The sequence below is a fragment of the Dipodomys spectabilis genome, unplaced genomic scaffold (assembly GCF_019054845.1).
Source record: "Dipodomys spectabilis isolate Male_0828 unplaced genomic scaffold, ASM1905484v1 ptg000095l, whole genome shotgun sequence".
Classification (NCBI taxonomy): domain Eukaryota; kingdom Metazoa; phylum Chordata; class Mammalia; order Rodentia; family Heteromyidae; genus Dipodomys; species Dipodomys spectabilis.
In genome coordinates, this window is record NW_024870772.1 from 3249889 (window position 1) to 3272519 (window position 22631).

At 38.3% G+C, this 22631-nt stretch overlaps 1 protein-coding gene across 2 annotated transcripts in view; it reads left to right on the plus strand.

Moving 5' to 3' along the window:
• The window catches only part of Klf12 (Kruppel like factor 12), a 355582-nt gene that overhangs the window by 271529 nt on the left and 61422 nt on the right, over positions 1-22631 (plus strand). For both annotated transcript variants that reach the window (XM_042685420.1, XM_042685421.1), the window contains exon 6: positions 17082-17144. In XM_042685420.1, the coding sequence (XP_042541354.1) occupies positions 17082-17144 (63 nt within the window). The remainder of the gene's footprint in view (positions 1-17081; positions 17145-22631) is intronic.

The window sequence follows — 22631 nt, forward strand, 5'->3', positions numbered from 1 at the left end:
ATAGGAAGAATTAAGGTGCTTTTTTTTTTCTTCATCAGGACATTTTTTTTTCTTCAAAAATGAAAATGACTTCAGATTTCATAGTCAATTGTTCCTATATAAAGGCTTCTATAAATTTTGAACTTGAGTTGTCTAGTAAATATAGTGAATCCTTGATTAAAGCAAACTCAGTTTTCTCCAATACACAAAAGCTTTTCCATATATACAGATTTTTATACAAAAAGCTAATCCTTTTGCCAAAAAATTTTAACCTAAGCTGGTCACCAGTGGCTCATACCTGTAATCCTAGCTACTTACGTGACTGAGAACTGAGGATCCTGGTTCAAAGCCAAACTGGGCAGGGCAGTCCTGGAGACTATTATCTGGAGATAAGATAACCACCACCAGAAAACTGGAAGTCACACTGTGGCTCAAAGTGGTAGAGTGCTAGCCTTGAGGGAAAGAACTCAGGAACAAAGCCCAGGCTCTGAAGTCTAGCCCCAAAACCAAACCAAGTGGTAGGTTTGGGCCTCGCTTGGAAAAGCTAAACAAGAGCACAAGGCTCTGAGTTAAACCCCAGTACCTACCCAAAACAAACAAGAAAAGTACCTAAAGGCAGGTCTTACAAAAATGTTTAAGATTCAGCTTAATGAATTTTAATTACTTTAAAATGACAGATAGCATAGTGATAATCACATACAAGTAAACTACCAACATTTATATAAACAGAGCCAGTAAGATGTTCATTTGTACTAATTGATCATCTTAGTTGAGGGCAGATGTAACAGATCTCCTACTAACCTAGCTCATATGTTTAAAATTCCTGTAAATGAGATTTTGGTGGTGGTGACTGCATGGATTTAGCATAGTGCCTCAAAGCTCAGTAAATGTCCCTTGTGTTTGCTTCCTTCATTTCTTTTTTTATTATATACTACTGGTTAGAAAGGCTGTCACTTTGTACTAGTTATTTTCAAATTCATGTGTGCAGATGTCCACTCACATCAAACTGCACAGCTGAGTCCCTTCCTTGAGTTCATGTATGCCAGACTTGATTAACTGTGAGGCAGAGGGAGGCGTGCAAGTTCAGCACATACCCACAGTAAATGCCTGGCAGTCACTTGTATAAGCAGAAAACATTCAGCGCTGCAGCATGGTACTGTGTGGTAAATCAACATTCAGCGATGCAGCATGGTACTGTGTGGTAAATCAACTGGGTTCCTGTTTTCTAATATTTATAATGATAATTAACAATATATGCATTTGTTAGAAATTGTTCCTAACTAAGAGATCAAAATTTCTGTTAACTATGTTACAAGCTCCTGCATTGTCACTTTATTACTACGATACAGTTCTGTTGTTCAGCATACAAATCTTAAGTGCACAGCTTAATTAAGCTTTGCATATTTTACACTTAAAAAGATACAGCCAAGTAAACAAATCAAGGCACAATGAAAATAACATACGAACAGCAGTCGAGTTAAAGTTGAGTGTGAATCCCTAGAAAGGCCTGGGCAAAGTGCTGGGTGCTGAATACAGGCAGGATTCTAGTGTCATCTATAGATAATCAAAATGCATACTTAAGGTTTGACGCTAGAATAAAACCGGTAAAATATTGCTATAAAAAGACAACAAATCTTTTGGCTTGACAGTTTGTCTGGAATGACATCTGTGGCAGAAAAAAATTCACAGAGGTGATATGAAAAATGCACTGAAATTATACAATGTACGATGTCAATTAGTTCTTTGCAGAAGATTCTAATTTTAAATACATTTTTAGTAAAAAAGAGGAAATTGTATAATTGTAAAAAGAGGAAATAGTAAATTGTCGATTTCTACAAGTATCTTGTTTGTAGCAACAGTTTGTTGTAGTAATGGACTGTTAAAAAGTACATGAAGTGCAACTTTTGCTTTAGAGTAAACTCAAAAGTCTCCTTGCTGAGACGTAGGTGCTTTAAGCAGTCTAGAAAGAATGAAAGAAGTAATTTTCACTAGGAAGGAATTCCATTTAGATCATAATTAGAATATATAGGTACAGGTTCCACAGTGGATAAGAAAAGTGAGTTCAGAGATTCTCATTAGAATATCTTGTTACTTAATGTGGAATTTAATAGATGAGTGAAAAGTTCAGAAGTATGCAAAATAAGATAACACATGTCATAAATGAAACTCCTTTTTAAAAAGTTAGAAATCAGACATCTACATAAAGGAAACATGATATGTGTTTGAGAAAAGAAAATAAAGAGGGGGTTTATGTGTCTAGCACATACTGGCCTCTCATAAAACTTTGAATCATTTTACTGTATTATGTTTTCTAAAATTCATCTGCCTACACATGCACTTGAAGGGTAGATGGATTTATTCTTTTCTGGAGGCACTTATTTTGTCTCTTCATTGACTTCTTGAATGACATAAAGAATAAGAGAAAGAAAGAAAAGGACACTTAAGAAAATGAATTTTGATTGAATTGAGTTAGACCAAGCACTTTACATTCTGTTACCCTAGAGAGAAAACAATTTGAACATCCACACAAGATCAGAGTATAAATCTTGCTTCTCTCACTAACTATATGACCTTGTACAAGCTACATAACTTCTTTTAGTTTGTTTGTTTTTTGCCTGCCCTTGGGCTTGTACTTGGGGTCTAAAAGGGCTGTCCCTGAAACTCTTTGTGGTCAAGGCTTGAATCACAGCATGCTTTTTGGCTTTTTCTGAGTAGTTTATAAGAGGTAAGAGTCTCATGGGCCTTCCTGTTTGGGCTGGCTTCAAACTACGATCCTCAGCTCTCAGCCTCCTAAGTAACTAAGATTACAGGTATGAGCCACCAGCACCCAGCAAGCTATATAACTTGTTTTATCCATCATAAAATGGATTATTTTCAGCCTATGCATTTAAAAGTCACAAATGAGAAAAAAAAATGACCTTTTTTCTGAGGTAGAGTAGGCTTAATAGCTCAGGTAAGTTCATTCTTGCTTTGGCAACTAGGAATTATATGTTGGAGACAGAGGAAGTCATTTAGTGTGAGTAGAAGAGTACAAGCTGAAGCCCTATAGCAGAAAAACACCAGCCTATAGAAAGGCTCTTACTAAACAGTGTGAAATAACATTAGTAGATTAGAGCCAGAAATTCTGTTGTCTTATTTAATATTATTTCTTTCTTTATTTAATGGTACTGAGCAGCCCAATGAACGTCTTTAATGTCATCTTACCAAATTAAATGAGGCAAGTAATTTAGGCAGGTGTTCTAGGATTTCTTAGTTACTGATCACAGAACCTACTTCTAACAATTTAGGATGGAAATTGCGTTATTAAATATTGCTATATCAACAGAACAGCCAGAGGGCTCTTCTGCCAACCCAAGAGTTGTTCCTGGAAAGGCACACAAATGCCAAATCTCTCCCCACCTGTCCTGGAAGGACTTAATCTCTGCTGTCCTACTTACCCGAAGACACCCCCTGTCTTTATAAAGTTGCTTCCTCCTGCTGCTCACAGCTGCCATGTTTTGGCGTGGAGAAAATTCACCCACACAGAAAATCTTAGTTGTTAGTTTCTGGGAAATGTAGGGTTTAGCTTCCCAGGCCCTCAGGGCCTCAGAAAACAAGGGGATGAGAATGAATGAATATTCAGTGAGCCAGCTTCCAGTGTCCACGCAACAGGCCCTTCTCTTAGTAGTGGGTAGGATAGACTGGGAAGATAAAGGTGGATGCATTATATACCACAGTTGCAAGTGCATATGAGATAGTAACCACTTCATTTGAGGGTTCAAAAACAGTAGAAAATACAGGAGGATCTTGATGCTTCTCAGTGTTATGGACTCCAATGGACAGAAGTTAACTCTACGTGTACAGCTCTTAAGTGTAGTCATTTGAAAGTTACTAGAATATTCATCTAGATGTTTACTTGGAAATATGAGTTAGTATTAGAAGATAAATTTAACTGTAGTTATCTTGTGTCTAATTGATATTAAACTATCTTACTGAATATATCAGATAAGGAATTAGTAGTGGAAATAAAGAGTTTACAGTAAGATTTGAGCCAAATATATAACATTGCGGGGATACCTTCATTCCCCAAGAATGTCCAAAGACAATAAAGAAAGAAGAGGTAGTTAATGGAGGAGCTAAATAGGGAAACAACGAAAATCTCAGGGCTGCTAGTGATGTATGAGGAGAGGAGACAGAACAAAGATACGGGCACCAAGAGGCACAGTGGCTTCAGTTCTGGGATGCAGACAGTGGAGGAACCAAGAAAACTAGTTACTAAGGTAAGTTTATGCTGAACTGCAATCAATGCAAAAGTAGAAGCCAGATTACGATGTTACAACAAGAAAGACATTGTAAGGATTGGAGTCATTAAATAAAAAAGTACTCAGGATGCTGATTGAATTTAGCAGTGTTTGAAAGTGGTTTGGAATTAACAAAAATTTGAAGATTTAATATGGTAGCCTATTATAATGGTGTGTGTGTGTGTGTGTGTGTGTGTGTGTGTGTGTATGACCTGTTTGTAGTTTATAGAGCAAAGCACATTCAAATTCATGAAAATATTAAGATGTTATGAAATATACTAGGAAGAGAATGATGGCAGAACTTTAGCCCTGCCTTCAATTCCAGGGAGTCTATATATTGTATATATTTCCAGTTCAGGAAATTTTTCTGATATTTTAACTCTCTGGACTGCAAAATCCTTTAGAGAGAAACTATATTTTTAGGAATTGATACATCACGAATGTCTAGCCCTGGACCTGCAAAAAATAGAAATGAAGATGTTTTGATTCATTAATTGTTATTTTTGAGTACTGAGTTGTCATTTTATTGCTTGTACGTTTAGCTGAATCATGTTGCTTTCATTTTGGAATTCCCACAGTAGGAATACAAAAGTGAAAACATCAATTGCATCTCTTTTATGTCTGTTTTACTGCTTAGTAATAGACAATTTTTATGCCTGTGGTTTCTGTCCTTTTAATTGTTGCATATATAGAGTTTTACCCTATTCAATTCTGAATTGATTCTTCTTATTTTCACAAGTATCTTAGGGACTCTGTGAGGATCTTGCATTCTTTTTTTTTTCCTTTGAAAATATAAAGCTAAATAGTAAAACACATATAGGTAATTTACATACCCAGCCTAGTTATGTAATGTCTGTATTTAATCAGAGACTATGAATTTAAGTGAATTTATCAGATCATATTTTATAAATTTGTTTTGTCGTTTTTGTTGTTGTTGTTATTGGTCATGGGGCTTAAACTCTGGGCTTGGGCGATGTCCCTGCTCTTTTCCGCTGAAGGCGAGCGCTCTACCTCTTGAGCCCCAGTGCCACGTCCGATTTTCTAGATGTTTATTGAGATAAGAGTCTCACGGACTTTCCTGGCAGGGTTGGCTTTGAACAGCTATCCTTGGATCTCAATCTCCTGAATAGCTAGGATTACAGGCGCCTGGCTAAATTTGTTTTGTCTTGATTGTTTAAAAGAAATATCAAGAGTGGTAGATTTAAATATGAGTTGATTTTGCTTTGTTTATTCATCCATCTGTATTTTCTAATAACACTGATTGAGAGGAAATAGCTCCCATAGTAAAAAGTAAACTGTAGAAATTTTAGTAGATGGCTTAATTTATAAACATTGAAAAATCACGTCAGTTCATAATGGTGCTATATGAATAATTTTCATGTTTCAACTCTATGTAGGACATAAGAACATTAGGAAATTACAGTCTACAATAGTTTGAATAATAAATTACGTGGTTATTTTCCCAAACAATAAGCAATCCTCCAATTTTCTGATACAAGTGTTTGGGGGGGGCAGGGGAGAACCCACCAATTCATATGCAAATTAGATAGTCTTATGAAATACCCAGATGCCTTCATTACTACTTTTAAACACAATTTCCTTTTCAAGCAACATTAGTGTTTGGTAACATGAAACTGTAAGTCACTCACTACATTCTGCAATTCATTCTACTACACTACTTTATCTCCAGTTAACGTTTTCAAAAGTAGACTTGCACCTTGGCTCAGAAAAGTAACAAAGAAGCTTGTTTGAGAGCATGGCATGGGAGTGTGGCAGCTTGCACTTGAGTTTCAACCCTGGTCTGACCTTCCCCTAGTTCTGTCACCTCTCTAAGATTACTTTTCTCATTTGCAGAGTGGAAATGATCACACCCACACCTAGGCTATTGTGTGCCTAAGTGATACCATCTAGCAAAACTTGTAACAGCGCAGAGTCCCAGCAAGCGCTTACTTTTAGAAAATGTTTGTTGGCCTGTCATTGGAACCCAGCCACACTCACTCTGCTCCTCCGAACACATTGGTTGTTCAGTTTCCCTCCTAAGGCATTGCTACGCCCTGTTTCATCAGACTTCCACCTAACAGAAAAGAGGAGACATTGGACTTGTTTTTTTCCTTTTTCTCCATGCTTGTGTCTTATATGTGCGCTGGAACCATACACACCCAGTCCCCAGTCCTTTTGCTTTTAGTTTATTTTTCAGATCTGGTCTGGCATTTTGCCTAGGCCCTCTATCAGATTAGTCTCTTCTTACCTCTGCCTCCTAAGTAGCTGAAATTACAGGCATGTATCACCATACCTTGCTTATTTTTTTCTCAGTAGCTTTTTGCCCAGGATTGGCCTCAAACCTTCATCTTCCTATCTCTGCCTCCCAGAAGGCTGGTATAGTTGGACACCTTTACACCTGACAGGAAGGAAGGATGCACAGATTAGTCTTCTTAATTTTGTACACTTTATACAACACTTAATTTAGTGCAAATTTGTACAACATTTCCCATTGATTAATACTTTTTACATTAATCCTTTGAAGCAAAATGTGGCCTTTCACTATTGCTAGAGAGAAAACTTTCAAATCATCTTCTAGGCTACAGCCCTTGGAGGAACTCCTCTTCCCTTCTAAGGTACTCACATGTTGCTTTCCTCCTCTGTCCCAACCCTTCTCACTGGCACCCCTGGCTGCCTTTCCATAGAGCTTATGAGACCCAGCCAATGCCCACCCCATTAACTTGAAGGGATTTTTTTTTTCTCTCTCTGCTTCTTCCAGTAACCTGTGCTTTTGGTTATCTTCTGAAGCAGCTATCTAGAGAACTTCATATTTTGAACCTTAATATTATTTAACCTTTCTTATATTGCTACCAACCAGTTAGACCATTACCTTCGCTAAGGTCAGGCCCCAAGTCCTTGATTGCTTTGATATTACCTACATTGATCGGCAAGAACACTGAATACAACAGAGCCTTATACATTCAAGTCAGTTCTTTCCTGCTTATCTTTTCTCTTGATTCCAGCAAGGACTGGATAATTTATAAACATCCAGAACAGTGATATAATGATCCATAGGAAAATTAAGTAACTTAAGTCACTTGTGCTCTGGGTTAGTTATTTTATTAATATAAGAAGAGCCAACACTGTGTTTCTGCTGATAGACTCTATCCCCTTTAGCCTGTGCTACAAGAAGCAGTGTAAACAGAACACCAATGGCTGGAAATGGGCAGAGGAAAGAATGGTGAATCTGATTGTGACTTCTGTAAGCCATGTTGCTCTTGATATGGAAATGCAATGTGTAGTGAGTTGGATGGTTTTATCTAGTCTCCTTGGTGGGCTGGCCTGTGCTACTTCCATAATTTCCTGGCTGGTGTCCGCCAGCACTTTGAGCATGGTAGGTGTTGACTGGTGTGTTTGGCAGTTCTTACCTTCACATGCCAAGTTCTAAAATAAGGTGTCTCCATGTAAGTTGGTAGGTAAGGTGCTGGCAGCCTTTGCCTGGAGTTCTCTGGGCTCCTGGGCTGTCAGTACTGGCAGCAGGACTATCACCAGCTGCTGATGGCTCAGATAGTTCTGAGATCCAGCAACAGAGACACTTCTGGATCCTGTTCCCTCTGTTTATTTTGAACACAGGAAGATAATGATTATGTTTAATGCTGGATTGGAGTTTTCTAGCAGTTGGGATCTTATTGAAAGCAAAATATAAGCTACTGTTTCTTCCTTAGCGATGACTTACCTGTGGAATGTAGTTTATGCCATTTTCATTACACCTGTGAACCAAATAATATAAAAATCTGTGTCCTACTCCAAGGACAAATGGTACTATCAACCACTTTTTGGAAAAAAATACTGAATTGGAATATATCTAGTTTGGAGTTAAAAAATGCCAAAATTACATACTCTGTGTGCTAAGGAATATCAGCATTAATGAAGCCTGGGGGAAGGGAGGGACTGTGATAGAGGGAGTAAATCTGATCAAGGTAGCATTGTGTGCACATAAGTATATGCATTTGACAGATTAAAATGAAACCACCTTGTAACTAATTGATGCTAATGAAAACTGTCAGGGGAAAATCAATGAGCCAAAACCAGCAAAGGGCTTTAAAGTAATTCTTTTACTACTTGTTACTTGCAGTAGACCTCACTAAATAAAAATTGGTAAGCAAGGGAACTAATAGAATAACTACCAAACAAAATGTCTGCCAGTGCCACATAAATGACTAAATCAAAGTATTTCAATTCACGTAAAAGACTAGAATCTTAATGCATCCAATACTGAAAAATACTATTATCAAACTTCATACACATGCAAAGTGAAGTGGAAAAATTAAGACGATTATCAGGTTATCTCAGGTCAGAACAGTAATTTGAGGATAATTGCTAGGATAAATATCATTTCTATAACATAGATTGTATGGCTCTGTATATAAAATCTAAACCCCCCTAAAAAAATCTCACAGTAGTGTTATTTATATTAATGGTTTATTGTCTTATTTTTTCTCCTACTCCATGATTTCGGCTACTTTTTTTTAACCTAATGTCTGTTTTTAAAGATTCATTCAGATTCCACCATAATAGTGGATCAGTCCTCATCAGTTGTTCCTGTGAACTCACATGGCAGTGCCATCTTCCTGAAGTCAGGAGCTGTGTCCTAATCAATACAGTGTCCACTCCTCCCACACAGTCATAGCATGTATAGCATAGCCTTAGCGGTCTAAACCAGTCTAGTTCAATGTTCAATTAATATTTGAATTAATTAACATCCTGCTAGAGGTTTGCTAAATGAAAGATAGAAGGTATCTGTTATGTATACATGGACAGCTCTAAGTGGTAGAGCTGCCCTCCCCAGCGCCTAACTCTGTAGACATGTATTGATTACTCTGTGTTCTCATCCTGTCTTTACATTCAACTTCACCTCCACAAATACTTCTTAAGAAACATCACCCTCTAGCCATATTGAATTACTCACCCTCCACCTTCAGTTTACTTTCTTAGTAGATGACTGATCCAATACCTCTTTTTATAAAGTCTTTCTACCACTGATACTGATTCTGTCTCTGGAAATTATACTTACTCTCTATGTACTCAGCTTTCTCCTTGCAATGTCTGGTAGTTCATGGTTTGGATGAATTCTAACCGCTCTGTTTTCCCAGGAAATCCAAAAATCCCTTCTTATTTTCCTTGCCTTTATTATGATGATTGCTTCCTGTTTATCTCAAGTAGCTCTAAGTTGCTGGGAAGTAAGGATACCCTGTCTTAGTCTTCAGTGAGCATGGTGGCTATTGAGCCAAATTTATTAAGTTGAATTACTGTTGATGAGTAATTATTATTCTCCACAGGTGGCTCAGTAAGTGACTTGGTGAAGTAGCTTACATCAATCAAAAACTTTTTATCTTCTGCACTTTATCTGCTTAATAAATGGTTATATGTGTCTACTGTGGACTACATATTATGCTAAGTCCTGAGATGTATGCTGACTGGGACATGGCCTTGGCTGTTCTTTCTAGATATGATAGTTAATAGGAAAATAGCGATAATTACACAAGAGTTTTCTGTTGAGGGCCTACCTTGTACCAGGCATATTGAGTCTTGATAGTGAGTGACAGGAGGAAAGCTACCTTGGTAGTCTTGAAGCTTACTGTCAAGTTGTAAGACAGACAAAGCAAACTAATCATACTAACACATGCAGTCTTTATCTACCACATCCTAAGTTCTCACTTCATGGTAGAACTAAAACTGTATTATCCTAGACCAGAAACCTGGAGGTGGCCTCTAGAGGTGGGCATCATACAGCCAGGTAAGAAGGGAGGGAGGCGAGCATCCTGCCTCACTGCCCCATAGAGAGCAAGCACGAGGGTGAGAGGTGGGGCTGGGATTCATTGGTAGGCTATAATTGTGCACCAAATGTTCCCTTTCACCCATGTGCATATGTAGTAGAAATAAACATTATTGTTCTTTTTAAACACATTTACCCTATTCTCTCTAAATTCTATGGCATTCCAATAAGAGTTAAGAGTAAACAGTAAAAACAATGATCACAACATTAAGTCTATGTAGTGTTTAAGTTCAGACTGTTCTAAAAATAATATGGGTGCCTTTTCATGAGAGAAGAATTCTAAGAGGGATGAAAAAATAAGCTTTTAAAAATCCATTTTCAAGGAATATATAACAGGTGCTGCTGGCTTACATCTGTAATCCTAGCTACTCAGGAGGCTGAGATCTGAGGATTGAGGTTTGAAGCCAGCCTGGACAGGAAAGTCCATGAGACTCTTATCTCCAGTTAACCACCAAAAAGCCAGACATAGAGCTATGGCTGAAGTGGTAGAATGCTAGCTTTGGGAAATAAAGAAGGATATTGCCTAGGCCCTGATTTCAAGTGCATGAGAGCACACACACAGACTCACAAACACACACACAAAAACTCTCTCTATACACACACACACACACACACACACACACACACACACGTATGGCCTACAGTGGCTTACTCTGGCAGTGTATGTGTTATTCTAAGTTGTGCACTGAACATTGAGAAGATAAGGAAGGACAACTTCCTTTTGTTTAGAAAAAGGTTAAGATTGGGAAGCCTAAGTCTATTATAGGGCTGGGAAAGTAGATAAATCCTTGTTATCCATCATCAAGGGTCCTAGATGACACCCTTATAGCAAAAGGTAGCTTAGCAAGGGAATAGTTGTGTGTATAGACTCAAGGTGAACTACCAAACTGTTCCTCAATTTGATGAAACATGAACAGCTGTGTAGAAGGATAGTTGGGGGAAACTGTACCATGTACGAGTAATAGATTAAGGGGACGATCATCCAGCAACAGTTATCTGCTTAGATTTTCCTTGGTATCCATTCCTTTCTTCTGGCATAGGCAGGATCTTTCTAGAATGAGGGGAGGAGTTTCCTAACGACTAATTCAAATAGAATGTTGGAGACAAGTTACAGTAATATTTTTAGATTTTTATGGCTCACTTTGAGGATGAGGGGTTCCCAAACCCATCTTGGAGAAGAGGAGTACAAGTTCCATGTTTTGGGGAGCATAAGGAGTCAGAGTCAAGAGGACAGAGAAGATTAGGAAGAAACTGCATCGGAAATCTTGTCTTTGGGGTTTCATTTCCTGAGCTCCAACACTAATACTCAGATGAGATATAAGGCTACAGATAGAATTTTGGAGTCATTGTTATGTAGGTAGTAAGTTTGTGAGCTTTGAGCTATGTTGGGGTTTGTAACTATGTTGGGGTTTGGAGACTTTGATCTTAGAGTGAGTTAAAATAGGGAAAAAGGTCATTAAAAAGTGACCTAGACCACACTAACATTTGTCATTGGAAGAATGAGCAGAAGTCCTAGCAAAGAAATAAAAGAGGAAAGCCAAAAGTGACATCTGATTGTGAAACTTAGGATGGAACATTAAGCATTGGATTTGAGAACATGGGCTGTAGATGATGGTAGCAAGCTGGTTCCATCTGAGTGTGGCTCAGACTGAGATGGTTTGGATTCCAGTGGAAATAAATGATAAAGTGTGGATATTGTTAGAATTAATTTCTACCATCTAAAGCTTACATGTGTTGTACACCATGTTGTTAAATGACAGTGCTTATGCAAAAGGGAATTGCACAGTTCAAGGGAGAACTCATTGTATCAAGAATCCACATGCTTCATTCATTCATGAGTCTGTCTGTACGTGAGGACACAATTAAATGTATCCTTAGACCATTTTGTTCTGTTGGAGTTAGTAGAGTGTCCTTACATGAACCAATTGGTAGATACCTTAGGCCATGCTATACACCTAGTTTATATGGTTTAAACTGTTACTTATATGTGGGTTGTTCACTGAGCCATCATGATGTATGCAGCTTGTGACCATATTTAGCCCCATTACAATTCATTTCCTAACTACTGTAAATTTTAATGTTCAAGTGTCCTTAAATGATATATCAATTATGAAAGCCCATGGTGCTAATCCATTTTATTGTAGCCTCTGGGCTAAGGTGGAAGAAATATAAATGGTTGTGTAAGGACTGGATGATAATCTGGAGAATGTATCAACCACATTGTGTTTTAAGTATGACTTTGCAATTCAGTAGCTGTGTGACCATATCAAGTTCATCCCTATGTTGTCAGATATAAAATAGAGGCACTAATTTATTACTAATATTGTGTAATGAATTAAGAGATCAGGCATGGTGGTATTCACTCATACTTGAGTGTGAAGCTGGAAGATCAAGAGTTCAAAGCCAGCCTAGGTCACATTGTGAATTTCAGTCTAGCTTCAGCTACAGACTGTCTCAAAGAGCAAAGGAAAACAAAACAAAAGATAAAAGTGAGTAAGTACTCAGATATATATATGGGGGAAGGTAAATGAGGCTAAGATTGTATTCCCGTCATAACTATTCATGAGTGGAATTTACCTGAAGTAATGTCAGTTTAGTAAACAAAAAATAGGCTTTCTTATAAACACCAAATAGTGGGAGATGGGAGAGTCACAGGTTTGGATTCACCGTTTGTATGTGTTTCTTTCTCCTTATTGTTTCTTTGCTTTTAGTAAAGTTATATACACATAGGTAATCTCAGCCACCTGGAATGAGTTACATACTCCAGTTCCATCTTCCCATCTTTTCCAATCCCATCAACTGTTGGTGATATAAACTAACTTGTTCACTGCTTCCATGGTTCTAAGCCCTGCTGTAAACATCTGCTAGATCTGAACTGACTTGAATCTCACTGCCCTGAGAGGTGGCCATCATTTCGTGCTGATTATCCAAAATGCAGTTAGGTAATTTCATCACTATGTGCACTTCTAATGTGTAACCACTACCGATCCAGGTCGTAGAAATCCATTACTTATGTGGCCTCCCAATGCAGTCAGGACACTTGGTCAGCATGCAGTGTCTTGAAGATGCTACCATTGTAATGCGTAATTGTAATCTATAATACTATTTTAAAGTAAATGTGTTTTTTAATTAATAGGAGTGCACTCTACTATAATGATCAAGTCCCCTTATCAAAGAGGGTAGTATATGCAATAACCTATGTACTGCAAACATCTCTTAACTTATTTATAATACCTAATAAAATACCAATGCTACCCATAAAAAAGTCAAATGATAAGATGTGTATTGTAGGAAATACTTAATAACATTTATTGTCATCCTTACCAGAGGTGTCAGCATCACCACTGCTGTGAACAGGACATTCTGCTATGACGTTGTGATAGCTACAACATCACCAGATGATTGGATGCCTTTCAGCTCCATGGCAAACCATTGGCACCATAGTCCTCTCTGTGGCCCTCACTGACTGAAGTGTTGTTGAGCAGCAAATGATTGTATTTCCTCCACTTGTACATTTGAGGAAAATGAAGCACAAGACTGGTGAAGGGTTAAGGGACTTGCCAGAGACCACCTTGTTGACAACTAGCGAATCTGGGATTCAGTTCCAAAGAAGCTGGTCACATCATCAGCACTCTCTACTGCTTCATCCCCAATCTCCTTGGATATAGGATTAGTATAGGTCATAAGGAGATTGGACCCAGTATATCCTTACCCATCAAGCACTAGTGGTCCATAGTTACATTGAGGATCCAGATTTAGCAACCTACCTCCAGCCACCAGCCATCCAGATACATGATTGAAAACAGTGAACAAGCAGAGCATTTATACTGTCTTAATTGTCAAGTCATAATATTTGAGAATCAGGTGTTTGGTGCCTATACCCAAAGAACCTTCCTTCAGATTTTTATATATAGGTATCTAAAAAGTTCTTACATACTTAGCCAAAAAGTTAAATTAAGGCTCTGAATTGGGTCCAATTATAAATGTGTTTTCCTTCCCAGATGAGTAAGTGCATAGAAATAGAATAACTGGTATAACTGGCCTTTATGACATAACTTCATTTTCTTTTATGTGATGTAAATCACTTAAATGTGAGCATTTCATCTGATACAAGTTTTCAGTCTCAGTAGATCACTTTGGAGGATCTGGTATGTTAAAGAACAACAACCAGATTGTCTTTGTTTTCAGCCAGTGGTGCTTGTTTTTTTTTTTTTTTTTTTCTCTTTCATATCCAGTGGTTGGTTTAAGGCCTAAACCCCTTAGTTACAGAAAAAAGTGGTGGAGCAGTAATCTAGCCTGTCTGGGGCTAAGGGGAGAATAATGAACATTCCCTGCAAGCTTCCTGCCTAGGTGCAGGTGCAGAAATCAGGAGGTTATGAATAATGCATGACATGCAGATTAGGTGATGGTTTCTCCTACTGGGGTTTTGAATTTGCTACCTGCCTGGATGCTATATGTGGAAAGAAGGCAGATGAAAGCAAAAGCATCCCAATTTAAAGACTAAGCTCACAAAAACTGGATACCCTTTTAAAGAAATAAAATTTAAGGGGTGGCTGAAATGCAAGTGTTACGGTCTGTTTAGTGTTGACTTGCGCAACATATTACCAGTGTACTCCATTTGAAGAAGAAAAATATTCCTTGATTCCTCTTTTTAATTCAGGAAATCATGTGATTATTTGGTTACACACACAATGAGAAGTTCTATTCTGAAGACTGCTACAGCATTTTAGAAATTGGACACTTGTGGTATTTGATCTGTGATCAATGAATTTTTTTCTAAAAGATGCAGATGCCTAGAGAATATTGTAAGTATGGATTAAATGTGCCTGTTTCCTCCACCCAGGAAATATGGGCCTGATAAGACAATACTGCAGGCAAATTGACCACACTGAGAAAAAACAAGTTCCTTATACTACTTGAGTTAAAGAGGGAAGAATCGAAGGGGATATAGGCTTAAAGGATATGAAGTGAATTAAAAACTAAGTATTCGGGAGCCCCCAAAACTTATTTCATAAACAGGACTCTGACCTCCAGTGAGGAATACAGCAAAAGTTTCCTGCATTTCCCTATATGTCAGGCGTCTTTATCTGGGGAGAAATTTGGATGCTCATAATGTCCATCTTGAGGAGGATTATATTTGAAAAAGACAAGAGGAAAACCTAGTTATGCTACCTATTGTATAATTCTCACACATTTTATTTCTCTCCTCTGTCTGTCTTTTTGTCTCTGTCTTCCCATTCACCCCCCACCCCTCACCCCACTCCTATTTTGGGTACTGGAATATTCTGGCTTTCATTTCATTTTAGCTGAGTTTGTCATTTCCGCAAGGCCCCAGTTTGGCCAGATGCCAAGACCAACAGGTGATCCTTGTGGCTGCAGAGCAGCAGGAAGTGGGTCTCATTTGAATGAGGCAGTTCACCAGAGGGGCTGTCCGACCCCCCCCCTCCATCTTCCTGCATAATTAACACCCTCCCCCCATGCAGGGCAGAAAATCTGTGCTGAGCAGCTCAGCTGGAGCAGCCATTGAGAAGCCTATGAGGAAAGGAATGTTAATAAGGGATGCTGGAAGGAATCAGCCTGCCCTGTGTAGAGTGAGGTCAGGCTCCAGGTTTGGAGCTAGCATATCTTCTATGTTTTGACATGATTTTTACTTGCCAAGCAGCGAGGAGGAGCTAATGGTTCTAACTGGACCTTAGTACTAGTTTACCAGTTTAAAAATCTCTATCATCTTTCTTACAAATGAAAGGAATATCTGATTAAGTAGACACTGTGTTGAAAATAAACTCTGCAGCTGGGCGTCGGTGGCTCACCCCTGTAATCCTAGCTAGTCAGGAGGCTGAGAGCTGAGGATCACAGTACAAAACCAGCCTGGGCAGGAAAGTCTGTGAGACTCTTATCTCCAATTAACCAACCACCAGAAAACTGGAAGTGGAGCTATCTATGGCTTAAGTGGTAGAGTGCTAGTCTTGAGCTAAAGCACAGTACCCAGGCCCAGAGTTCAAGCCCCACAACCAACACACACAAAATAAAAGAACGAAAATGAACTGTGCAACTTGTGGGCAGGGATAGGAGGGGGAAAGGGAAAGAAATAATTCATTACCTGAATTATGAAATAGTAACTCCTCTGTGCATCACCTTAATAATAACAATAAAATAAAATAGTAAAAGCAAAATCTGAAGCATACCAAGTGAAGATAATGCAAGCTAAAAGGCCACCTAGATCTCAGAAATCCTAAGAAGCAGAAAGTAGACCATTGGGGAAGCAGTAATTAGGCCACTTAAGCTTTGCCAGTTGGTCACACAGGAAGAGGTGGAGGTCTCTAATAGTGGGCCTCTGATTGGAGGACATCAACATGTCCTGAAAACTTTCAACTCTAGCCCTGTAGGCTTCCAGGCGTGGAAACTTGTAGAGCCTTGTATTCTTCACTTGTCATTGTCTGCCTAACATTTTCAATTGACTCTGACTTGGCTCTGCCTTTCTTAGACCAAACGGGGAGAACATGACTTCCCCAAAGCCTTTCTCTTATAAATATCTGCTCACCTTTCATTGCTTTCCCATTCTCACGTACTGTATTCTTGTACATCAAGCAAAGTTGCCTTGCTTTTCAGGTTTTAAATCTAGAAGCTGAGGGATCATTCATTGTCTCTTTGGATGTCCCTTTAACAGCATGAAGAGAGCTCATTGACAGGCACCACATTGCATGTAACACTAGTGCCCATTCTTGTCTCTGGCAAGAATTGCGTCTTCAGTAACCATGTGCTGTAAGTCAGTTCATTGAAACTTTTGGTTCTGCCAAGGCCCTGTGATCTCAGGAGTGGTTAAGGAGGAAACAGGCCTCTTAGAGGTTTGCAAGGCACAGGAATGTGTGTCTGCTTACTAAGAAATGATCAAGTTCTGAAGGACTTTTTTGGGGAGGACACATATTATTTATAAAATAGGAATCCTTATTCATGTACAGTCAGGACCATGTACTTTCAATAACTGTCTTATTCTGTTCTGCCTACAGGGTACATCCATCCCCAGTATCAAGAGTCCGGGGAAATCGAATGAATAACCAGAAGTTTGCTTGGTGAGTATGCAAACTACACTATGTGTATTATCTTCTCTATGGAAAGTTCTAGTAATGTTGTATTCAAACCGAATTATTCCTATTGTTCTAGAGAGAATATATTTCTACTAACTAGTCTGAGTAGTATTCCTTAAACTCTAAATAAAAAGTGTTACATTTCCCTTTCAGCTCAAACTTAGCAAAAATGATGAATGCAACATCTTTATCCTAACAAATTTGATCTGATTTTCCAAGATTATCACTTTATACCTATTAAAGACTTTATTTCCCAATATTTAGTATAACTTAGTCCACAATTCAGATTTTTCTGAGGTATCAGCTTCAACTTTTCGTGAAAATTTTCATAGTCCATTATGTTAATTTTGATGATTACCATTTTGGTTGTTATTTTCTGAAGAGAATATCCAGGTTTTGTTTTGTTTTCTAGTTTGAGGAACACTAAGGTCTTCCTTTCACTAGTTCTTAAACAAAAGTACAAATGGAACTTATCCAGAAATAACCATAAAAGTTATTTCAGCTACAAAATTCATTAAGGCAGCAAACTTAGTGTCTTACAGATGCTTCATATGAAACAAATGTTTATTTATTTATATTACTCTTTCCACAGAGTTAACTTTTTATTTTTTTTGGTGGTGGGGGTCCGGTCATGGGGCCTGAACTCTGGGCCTGGGCGCTGTCCCTCAGCTCTTCAGCTCAAGGCTAGTGCTCTACCACTTGAGCCATCACAGCACCACTTCCGGCTTTTTTTCTTTTTGCTTATGTGGTGCTGAGGAATCAAACCCAGGGCCTCAAGCATGCAAGGCAAGTGCTCTACCACTGAGCCACCTTCCCAGCCCCCAGAGTTAACTTTTTAACATATAATATTTCATTAAAAGAAGAGAAAAGAAAGATAATAACTGTGTCTTGTTAATTTAAAAAAAATAGAAATTCACAATCTCTCATTTTACTTCTTTAGATTTTGCCTAGAATGAGATTTTTATTAGAAACTATGGCTTTAAAAAAAAGTATGAGAGAATGATTACCAAAGATTGAGTTTCCAAATTAACTTTATACCTAAATCATGATTATTTTTAGACACAAAATAATGACACTTTGAACTTGAATAGTACATAATCAGCTCTCCTCCTGTTCTCCATTAAATCTAATTAACCTGCACAATAGCTTGGTGATGTTGTTAAATATTATGCTTTTCTTTTCCACGGAGGGGGAATTATAACCCAGAGGATTGGGCTATAAATTACACAATGCCTAAAAGCCAGACATCCTTCCTTCTTGGTCTCTCACAATAGCCACAGCATTGTCCTTTCAGACCTGGAAAGCTGGAAAAAAAAATAATGCTGATAGTTATTAGATGGAAAGAAGAGAAAAATCAAGTGACTCTTGGAGTGCATGGCATTTATATTCCTTCTCAGTACAGGGCATATTGTACTAAAGAAACTTTATTACATAATAGAGCATGCAAGCTGATTAAATGAGCAACACAACACAAGCCAAGCCAACCAACAGAGAACAAAATTGTCAGTCCTGAAACCTAGCGTCTGCCCCGTTGTTCTCAATGGCTTAATGTGAAACACTGAGTAAATAATAGGTTTTCTCTTCTTCTCCTTTTCTTTCTGGACTTACTGGAATAATGACAACTTATTTCTGCATGATTCATAGCATGTCATTTGGTTAGTAAGTTTAGACTACTTTTATCTCCAGAGAAGTAATCCTCAAGAAACAAACGGGTTTTTCCTATTAGCGTTGAGAAAATCTAACTTTCATTTATTTAACAACATTTATTTGCAGTTTCAGACACCATTGAAAGCACTAGATTAGAAAAATAAATAAACATGGTTTTTAGGTGCTGCCTTGTAGGAGAGACAGACAGACAGATAAGGAGAGACAGAAAAACATCTTCTCCCTGATGTGTTACACTGATACCATACATGCATGTAAACATTATGTGATAAGACTAGAATACTAAATACATGTGGATAATATTGTAAGGAAGTATATTTATAGTGTAATATTCAGAGGAAAAAATTGTTGACTATATGTAAGACCAATTTGAGAGTTACAATATAGTGAGAAAGTGGGAAAGAATTGTCTGAAAATTTGTTCCAGAGGTTAGGTTGGTAGCCCAGTGATAAAACACATGCACAATATCCTACATTTGATTAAGACCGCCAGGAAATATAAAATTTATTCTAGAGCAAAAAGTTTTTTGAGTAAAGACCTACTTACAATTAATAGGGAAAGCAATGATCTGGTATGTCTTCAATAGATTGAATTAGACAAATGGAGAGTTGGGGACATTTCTAAATCGATTATAGCTAGAGTGTGCACACATTTAATACATATACACCTTATTTGGTTGGGAGTTAGGCAACATTTCTATAATTTCTATCTTGAACCTTCCTTAGGTTAATACTTTGACTCTGGTGAAATAAATCACCTACCTGGCTGCGAAGAAGCCCCATGTATCAGCTAGCATCTGCTTCTAGTCAAGTGATAAACACTTGATAGTTCTTAATGAAATATTAGCTCTGAAAAGTTCAGAAAGTTTAAATACTCATCTAGCAATAGTGATGAAGGGAAAGAGACAGTTGATCTCTTGATAATAGAAGTTGGGGATCATTTATAGAATTAGCTGTTGAGTTTGTCACTAGCTTGACTCTGCCCTGAGTTATATCCACTGTACCTACCAGTTAGGAACAATGATTAGAGGAGGCTGGGTTAGCAAATGCTCTAATCAGTTCATCAAATAGGCAAAGATTCAAAAAGATTGAATTTCTTCTATAAACTTGTGTATAGGCAATGTATGACATTTGGGTAGGTGCTTGACAGTTACCAAGCCAATGTTTATTATTATAGAAAAGAAAGCTTGAAAAACAAACAAACTTTAGTAGTGTTTTTCTTTTGTCTTCTGTTGATCTGAGAGGTGACATCCATTGGCCCTTTTGTGTGACAACATTTCCTTTGGAGCTGAAGAAATGTGTGGACAAGAATGTCTGTTCAAGGCAAACAAAATCTGCTAAAACCAAGAGAAAATGTGTTAGCACATGAGAATACTAGGACTGAAAGAATCCAGTGACAGAAATGAGGGTGAGCCGTGATACTAACTCCCCAAAGACAGATGAAGACTTCCAGCTAGGGGCATTAGCATCCCAGTAAAGAGCTTCAAAGCCAGGCACCAGTGGCTCCATCCTGTAATTCTAGCTACTTAGAGGGCTGAGACCTAAAGATTGTTATTGAAAGCCAGCCAGAGGCAGAAAAAGTCCTTGAGACTCTTATCTCCAATTAACAACCATCAAACCAGAAGTTATCTGTAGTTCAAGTGGTAGAGCAAATAGCCTTTGAGTCAAAAGAGCTGAAGAACAGCACCTAGGCCCTGAGTTCAAGCCTCGATAAACAGCACCAAAACAAACAAGTCAGCTCATTATGTGAGCCACTGTTTAACACGGAATTAGACATGTGGAGCGGTGATTTCAAACATAAACACTGTCTCTCCAAATGTCTCCCTTGGGGTCAACATACTGTAGAAGAAGAATTAGTTGATTTGAGGATGGCTTGGGATGTAGATCTGGAAATTTTCTTGTCAGTGTCATACATTAAACCTTCCTTCATTCGTTCACCCTTGGCCTGGTGTGGGTGGGCCTTACCATGTCTTCCTTGATGCAAGAGAAGGAGAGAATTCCTTTTTTTTTCTTCTACCATTTTAGGCTCATTGCCTTGAGCCCTGTCAATTATACTGGCAAAAGACAGCAGAACTAGAGAAAAATGAAGTGACATGGATGAACACAAGAAAAGCCACTTAGACGGATAGTTGGGCGTAGGCTTATGTAGCATCTAACCAAAAGAACAATGAGATTTTTAAAGAAGTGATGAGACACAAAGAGAAGATCGTCAAGTTTCTATGGGCAGATAACTATAGATGGGGCAAACTGATGGGGGGTTGGTGAACCTCATTGTATAGGTTCTCTCTATTCTGGTGCCATGTTCCGGATTTAGTGGTGCTGATTCAGATGATTGAAAATATTCCTGTTCAGCCAGGTGGAATGTTGCACACTTGTAATCATGGGCTACTTAGGAGGTAGAGGTAGGAGGATCTTGAGTTTCAAAGCCAATATTGGGCATGACTGGGCCACACCAAATGAAAAAACAAGATAAAAAGTAAAGATCTTGTGGGTAACTTTAGTGGTGAGGCCCTGATTCAAGGTTTCAAATATGGCTAGATTCCAAGCAAGTGCTTCAGAGACAAGAAGCACATGTCTATCTGCATCTTAAACTTCTCCTCTTCTTCCTTGTCCTCTAACCCTGCTCTATTCCAAAAGGGTTAGAGGAGTTGGGTATTTATCATTCATTGTTAGCGATGATGGTGGTGATGGTAGTATGTCCCCAAGAGCCGTTACATAACAGAGATTCTGGAGGTCACTTTAAGGGCTGTTTTTATGCTGACATGGAAAATAAAGCATTTCTGCCTATTAATAGGAATTATCATCTGTAAAACAGATGTCAATTATGTGTCAGTTATGATTTATTGCTTGAAGATGTACCTGAGATTTTATGTAGCCATATACTCATGCCACAAAAAGTTGTAGTTATAAGAGTCTCTATGCAAATCAACGTTTGGGTGTGGAAAAGTCACAAATTTTTGTAAAGGGTAAGAAGTGTCTTTTTCACACTTTGATGGTTTCATGTTGGAAATGGTGCTACAGAGAAGTTAAATATTTATACACATGCAGTTGAAGCCATTATAAGGTTTCTCATGAATACAGCTAGGATGCATTTGTCTCATAAAAATAAGAACATTCTTGTTTGTTCATTTTTTCCTCATTCTTTCTTGTTTTATCCTCTAGATGAAGATTCCAGAGCCTTGCTACATAGAGTTATTAATACTGGAACCATCTGAGAAAACCAGAATAAAAGCAGGCCTTTAAAGAAAGGATAGTGTTTTTCTAAATCACCACTTTCAGATCTGTGAAGGAAATGTTGGCATCACAGGTTCAGGCCAAGTTCCTTACTTTTACTGCATAGGAATGGAAGCCAGGAGACACAAATGCAACCTGTCAGTCAGTGCTGGGCAGGACTCCAAATCTCCACCCACCTTCACAGTAGCATTTCCACCATGTTTCAGTTGCCTACTAGTGGTAGGAACAGGAGCAGTGCTAACAGTTTAGTAAGATGAATGTTTAATTGGTCTTGAGTTAAGCAGAAGGTTTTTGCCTGGGCAGGCTCCACTACCCCCCTTTGATTGATGTGCCAGGCTGGCAGGAGAATCAGGAAAAAGCTTGATAAAGACATCGCTGCTACCACTGATAGGTGACAGCCCCCAAATGCCCTGCCAGAATGTTCCATCTTACTCCTTGTATACTCAGTGGGCACAGGTGATGCAGACAGGAGACTTATTATCAGAATTTGCTCTTCCTTGACTTTTTGACTTACGGAGCAAGAACTAATGATAGGACGTGTAAAACTTTGCTAGGTGCGCCCCACCCCCCACCC